At 50.7% G+C, this 7,022-nt stretch overlaps 1 protein-coding gene across 1 annotated transcript; it reads left to right on the top strand.

The window, feature by feature from the left end:
• Positions 1-3,954: 3,954 nt before the first annotated feature.
• LOC126044597 (tetraspanin-7-like) lies at positions 3,955-4,671 on the top strand. Its single transcript, XM_049814502.1, has one exon. It carries the CDS (start codon positions 3,955-3,957, stop codon positions 4,669-4,671), a length of 717 nt encoding a protein of 238 aa, XP_049670459.1.
• The last annotated feature ends 2,351 nt before the right edge of the window (positions 4,672-7,022 follow it).

Below are 7,022 nucleotides of genomic sequence, written 5' to 3'. Positions count from 1 at the left end.
CTGTGCCAGTGCTGCCACATGTTCTTGTAGCCAGAGCTACCTTAAATAGCAATGAACTGGGGACCAGAGAAGGGTTCAGTTTCCTTGAGAGGCCATGAAGAATCCCTGCATCATTTTTCACTCTGTTACAGACTGTTTGGAAATAGTCACTTCAGAATTGCAAGTGTAAATGCGGGCAAAAAAAAATCAGAGAAAGTGGAGGTGGAAAACTGTATTAAAATCATCATGCCTCTGCCAGGGAAGAGATGTAACACTTAAGGCATACACAAACTAAAACAGCAAGGAAAGAGGAAAATTCATGCTTCAAGCAGACTGCTTTTCCTTGCCAAACAGTATTGCAAAGCACTGCCTAATTAGCTATCTGCTATCACCCACATTATCCTTCAGATGCACTGTTTGGCAGGCTTCTTCCTGCCCCTAAGTACCAGTTTTCTCTAAGATACATTAGTTTGCATTTTCCAAGGGCGATCTCACTGTAATTCCTGCCCATGTTTGTAACCACTCTTTGATAATTGGTATTGCTACTCTCACTAGCGGGTTGGGCACTTCTGAATCGTCACTTCTTATGGTATTTCCACAACACTTTGCTTTCCAAAACTACATGTAAAGAAATATCACTTCTCTTTCATCAGATTGTCAGTCCACATATCACATGAAGTATCATGAATATTTATTCACTAGTATGATTTCATGAGACCCTCTACAGGTTTTCTTACTAAAATGTAAACATGTTTTATGATTCTGCTAATGTCTGAAAAATCAAGCTATTCTAGTAAGACTTTTTTCAGACACTGAAGCTGTTTCATTGTTCATGGCTTCATATACACTCAAGAAGCCTGCTCTTACCTCCTTTACTTACCCAAACAGTTCAGTGGCACAGCTTACGAGAATGAGCAGAATTTGGCCCTGTTTACTCATTTCACCCTGGTTAAAAAACACGCAAATGTTGCTATCATCTTGGCATCTTCTGACACTGAATGCTTAACATGATTTTTGTAGGAAGTTCAGCACTTCACTGCCAGTGAAACCAATAGCTATTATGAACCAAATACTTCACAACAGCACCAATAGATCATAAAATATCTTTACAGAGATACTTTTAGATTTCTGTACCCTTAGCACCATTCTTCATCTCTGACACATGCTAGAGGAACCTGCGTGACAACAGATCTGCCCATATGTCCTGTATTTTTGACCACTCCTGCCCGGTGTGATGCTTCCCAAAATACCCATACAAGCCTGTTCTAAAGCTATTTTTTGCCTAGCTGCTGTCATTGCAAGGAAGGGCAAGGGTAACAGAAAACAGAACTTATTGGTGTTCATTTTGGTGTTCTTTATTGGTGTTGAAGCCAAGTGTGCCTTCAAATCTGAGACAGTATCCAGAGGCAGCATTCACAGGTTTGTCCTGTGAAAAGGGGCTGTAGCCCCTCACTAGCGCTGCCTAACGTAGCTAGTCCAGCCCTTCTCCTACCAGTTTCAGCTGTCTGCGATCCAAGACCTAGTTCTGATAGTACCAGCTCCGACAAACTTCTGAAAAAAAAAATAAATCACTCCATCATGAGAAAGTACACAGAGTTTTACAAGATAAGAAAGCCAAAATGGCAGTGGGTAGTTTTGAGATGTGGATAGTTAGCAGTTCAAGGAAAAAACCACTGCTGTGAAAAGGTGTAAAATCCTAAGAGAAAAAACAGGTGGTTGGAAGATGGCGATGCAGCAATGATCAGCCCATTCGAAGGACAGCAAGGACTTTCCCCTGCATGGTTGACAACTGCCTGGCCAGCAGAGACTCACTGCTTCAGCAGAAAGACAGCTTCATGTATGTCACCTTCTGAGCCTCCCAACACCGTATGTTCACTTAGGTGGGAAACGGTGAAAACCACCACCTTTCAGCCGTTGGTTGGGAAATTCCATACCTGGAGACCTCTAGATTGTCTTTGCCATGAGCTTTTATTCTTCACTGTGGAAATTAGCCATATGATTTAGTGCTAAAAATGGGTAATATAATGCAATGTACTGGGGAGTACTTCTAGAGCATGGAAATTATCATTCCTAGATCATCTTGACATGCAGAACTGGGAATCTTCTGAGAGGATCTGAGAATCAAAGGAACTAGCTCAGACTTGATCTGTCAAGAAACTGATGAAGAGCTTTATCTTGTAAAAAGGCAAAAGAAGAGAATCTGTAAAATGCAGGAACGATAACAGTGTCCTGTGAATTATATTATTAAGGCCTCTAATAAAGAACAGATGATGTTTCATGCTATATTAATGCTTTGACAACTCTGAGTTTCTGGTTGTATATTAAATGGATGTGTTAAAATGTGATACATAAAGCACCTCCTTTCCTTCCATGATTCTGTAACCGAAAGAAACCAACAAAGTGTTTTTCTCAAACTTCCACAGAAAAATTGCCATTGGAACACAATTAAACCTCAGAATTCAGTCCCAAAGGAGTTTGACAAAGATGTGAACAACAGGGTACTCTGACCTGATTTTTTGGTGTCACTATTGCATATACAAACTAAAAACCCCAATTTCACTCAAAGCTGTATCAGTTTGAAGTGCATGGTGATCCAGTAAAGTGCACAGGTTAAAGATCTTCCACCAAGTAATGAAACTGTAGGAATATTTTATTAAAACATTTTTAAAAGCAACAGAAACATTTTATAGAAGTCTGGTAGTAAGTTACTATGTCACAAAATTAATTCCTTGAGCACCTGAAGACAATACGAAAGTCAACTCTATGTCTCGCAATGCTTTTGAGTAGTTCCTGTGTTCAGTGGAGACCCACAGTGATGAAGATGGTACAAAATCTTGAACTGAAGAGTACTACATACCTCTTGTGGTATTGTCAAGAAATGCGAAAGAGAAATTGGTCGCTTAGTGTGGTCAAAGACTCACTCAGCAATGAATTGCCACTGGGGATGCTAATTCTACCTCTGCCGGAGAGCCTGCCTCATTTACGGTTTCCTTTTCATCTTTTTCTTAGCCGGCTTGTAAGATTAGCTTATCTTTTGCAATGAGACTGTACGGGATGGTGGGCCACTCGTTACATAGCGGTGTCCATCCCTGGCCATTTAATGCCTTCTCTGGGGTTCAGTGTTATCACGGGCTAAATCACGTGAATGTTTAACAGAGTCAGGCCACCCAGGCAACAGTTTCCAGCTGGGAAAATCAAGACTGACCGAATGACTATGTAGTTAGTTAATATTCAGGTACAGATTTCTGCTTGCTTTTACAACGTGTCCTTATAGCACAGCTCGATGCAGTATAAGAAATAGAAAGAAAGCCTCTCGTTTGATAGATTTCTTACGTTTCCTGTGGATTATTTGCGGGGTTTTTAGGTGCTCCTCCTAATACTTCCAAGAAACAGTTTCTTCCCTTGACCAGGGTAAAGCTGGTTTGCAGCGTGCTGCAGTGGAAGTGAACCTCGAGCTTTCGGCTTGCAGAACCTTTTCCTCCGCCGGTCCGGAGGAACGTGCCAGCCCACGCACACTCTCCCATTTACGACCCCCCAAACCTCGGAAAAGCGCGCTAAGGAGCGTACGTACGTGCTTCTCCGCCGGGTACCGCCGTTTGCTGGGTACGCACTAACGAGAGGCGGCTGCTCGCCTAAAAGCGGAGAGCAGGGGGAGAGAGAGGGGACGGGAGGGGAGGGGAGGGGAAGGGGAGGGGACCCCCGTCCCGTCCCGTCCCGTCCCGTCTGCCCCGTCCCGCCGAGCCCCGCGGCGCGGACAAGCGCCGCCGCCGGCCGCGCCCCCGCGCCGGGCACTGAAAAGCGGGGACGGGGCGGAAGGGCGGCGCGACTCGCATCGGCTGCCGCGGGGGAAGGCCGCTGCCGGGCCCCGCACCGAGGGCTGCCCGGCAGACCAGACCCGCCGCGGCACCGTCTCCTCCGCGGACCGGCGCCCTCGGCAGCCCCCCGACGCCGCCACCGCCGCGGGCCGCGGGCACCATGACCGTGCTCAAGCTGTCCCTCATGGCCTTCAGCTTGGTCTTCTGGGCGGCGGGGCTGGTCATGCTCATCGTCGGCCTCTGGGCCAAGGTGTCCCTGGGCGGCTACCTGGCGCTGTCGGCCAATGGCTGCCCCAGCGCCCCCGCCGTCCTCCTGGCCACCGGCGCCGCCGTCCTCATCTGGGCCTTCCTGGGCTGCTTCGGCGCCGCCACGGAGCACCGCGGCCTCCTGCGCGCCTATGGCGCCTTCCTGACCGCCGTGCTTGCGGCCGGGCTGACGGCCGGGCTCTCGGCGCTCCTCTACCGCCGGGACGTCTCGCAGGGCTTCCAGGAGGGGCTGCGCCGGGCCCTGCTCGCCTACGGGGAGGATGAGGGGACGGCGGACGCCCTGGACGCTTTGCAGCGCGCCTTGTCCTGCTGCGGCGTGGAGAGCTACCGCGACTGGCTCGCCTCGCCCTGGGGGCTGCGGCAGAACGGCTCCGTGCCCCTCAGCTGCTGTCGGGCCCGCCGGGGCTGCCAGCGTCGCCCGCCCGGCGCACGCAGCCTGCACCGCGACGGCTGCTTCGGCAAGGTGTCGGCCTTCGTCAGCGCCAACATGTTCTACCTTGCCACGGCGGCTCTGGGGCTGGCGCTGCTGCAGCTCGTCGGCGTCGTGCTGGCCTGCCTGCTGGCTGCCCGCATCCCTGCCCGCCTGATGGGCATCGCCGCCCCTCGCTGAGACACCCCCCCCCCCCCCTCCGCCCCGGTCCTGCCCCTTATCCCCTCCAGCTCCCTTTCTTCCCCCGGTCCGAGGTGCACACCCTCGGGCAAGTCCTCCCTTCACATTCCCCACTTCCACCGGAGCTTCCTCCTCCTCCTCCAGACTCCATTCCTCCCCTGGAGCCTGTGTCAGGTGCGCCAATGCTACCGGCATCTCCGCAGCCCCTCGGAGCTGGGAAGGTGCGTCCTGGCCTGGCCGTGTCCCCTGCAGGGCAGCAGGTCCCCACGGCACCCCGGAGCGTCTGGACCGCTTCCACAGAGAGTGGTGGTGGCATGGACAGACATCACCCTCTGTGTCAAGGCTGACATCCCGAGGCACTGGAATGGGGGCCAGGAAAGAGGAGAGGGTCTGGGAGAGCGAGAGAAGTGTCTCTCAGCATTACGCCGGGTGGGTGTTCTTCTGAGACGACTGGAAACTGATGGTACTGGAAGACTGCTGGTGTGCACAGGGGGCAGGTCTGGTCCAGGGACACCCAGGTAGCCGTGCCAGCAGCTGCCATTGAGGGCTGCTCGAGAGACTGCCCAGCAGCGTGCACCCCACGGCCACAAAGATTTCCTGCCTTCGCTGTGTGCAGGTTCAAGCTGTGTGGCTGCCACGGGTCATTTTTCCCACTGTGGTGTTTCCGATGCTGATCTCCATCTAAAGGCGGAGCTGCAGGTCCAAGTGCTCCTCCCTCCTTCAGGATGTGCCTGTTGTTTTAGCCAGTGCGTCATCATCGCTGGTTATATCTTTGCAGGGCTGAGAAGACCTTAAACCTGGGTGCGTGTCGTACAGGAGGATGGCAAGAACTGTAGGACCAGACCTGACAAGGGGTGGCAAAAGGAGGGAAGGGCACATTGCCCTTCAGAAGTCTCTTTTGGACTTTTGCTGTTAACTTCAGGGTGAGCGGAACAGACTCTGTTTTATAGAAGGGTCTCTGAAAAACAGCCCTCAGACTCTGATATTTTTCCTTTTTTTCAAAGGATCTGTCTCTGAAATGTGCCCCCATCTACGTTTTTGAAGCCAGATCTATACAACTTGAGAGTAAACAGAAGACCCCAAAGCTAGCCTTGGGTGTGTGTACATCAGACAGCAGTGTAAATCTACAGGGTTTTGTTTTTCCCAACAGGTCTGAGCTTGCATTTGGAGCTTTAGGAAAAGCAAGCCCTGCACTTTAGAGGGTCCTGAACTTTCAGAGCTTCATGCCCCCCTGATTCTTCCCACTTCCTTAAAGCCTGTGAACTGGACTTTGACACGTTTCTCTGCCTCACAGCACAAAGACATGCTGAATAACCCCCTTACCCAGCAAACTGGGGCGGGAGGATTTCAGAAAAGAACCAAGAACTACAAAGGAACTCCAGGATGTGGCGTCTTTTAGGAATGTGACAAGCAAAGCTGTGGAGAATGGTCAAATGCCAACAAATATGAGCAGGACAGAAAAATCTTGAATGAAGAAGATGACTGATAGCTTCACGGGGGCAGTGGAATACGCTTGGGGGAGAGGGCACTAGCAGTGAAGCTCTGGTGCCTGGGCAATGAGTGCATGAGGTGAGGGGCGAGGAAGGCTTGGCTCATTTTCTTCCTTGCTTGCCTTTACTACTTTTGACCACATTTCTGGCTTTCTCTTTTCCTCCCACGGAAGAGCGACTGCTTGGCTGCAAGGACAAGTCAGGCAGAGCCTCTGTCCCACCGGTGCGGGAGGCGAGAGAGCCTCTGCTCCAGCTCACTTTTGGGAGATGGAGCTGGCCCTGCCCGCTGGGGCAGCCGTGCCCACTCACCCTGGTGAGTCAGGCAAAGGGAGAGCAAACTCGTCGCTGCCTCTCCGTGGGGAAAACCGGGTCAAATGGAGACCTAACTGTCCTCCTGCTGTTTAAATGCTCACAGTTTCTATACCTAAAAGAACCCGGCCTTCATATTTCTTTGCTTCCCCCTGCTGAAAATAAGCTTCTAGGATTTTGTTTGACAATGCTCCTGGGGGGGTGAAACCAGGGCAAAATGTGTGGTCACTTGGAAAGATTCTGATTTTAGGTATCTTTACTGCTTTTAATGGTTTATACCATTTAAAAATACCTGGAAATGCTACCACTTCCCTGTCTTTTGTGACAGTGAAGCCTTCTTTTATTTTCTCCCACCAGTCTTCTTTTTTGGGAGCGGGGTTGCTTAATTCTGTGGTGAATTTTTTCCACCGGCAGGATTGTAACTCTTTCTGACCAGGGAATAGTGCTGCAATTTGGACTGCTAGTAACAGTCAACTTGCTGGACTGCTCTCATGAAGGTGCGGTATTCCTGCAGAGCGAAGCAGGCTTGTCCAGGGAACATAAAGAGGATAC

Source organism: Accipiter gentilis, chromosome 11 (assembly GCF_929443795.1).
Source record: "Accipiter gentilis chromosome 11, bAccGen1.1, whole genome shotgun sequence".
Lineage (NCBI taxonomy): Eukaryota > Metazoa > Chordata > Aves > Accipitriformes > Accipitridae > Astur > Astur gentilis.
This window is presented reverse-complemented; position numbering and strand designations above follow the sequence as displayed.

Coding starts and splice junctions, on each gene's coding strand:
- LOC126044597 (XM_049814502.1), top strand. CDS start 3,955: ATGACCGTGCTCAAGCTGTCCCTCATGGCCTTCAGCTTGGTCTTCTGG.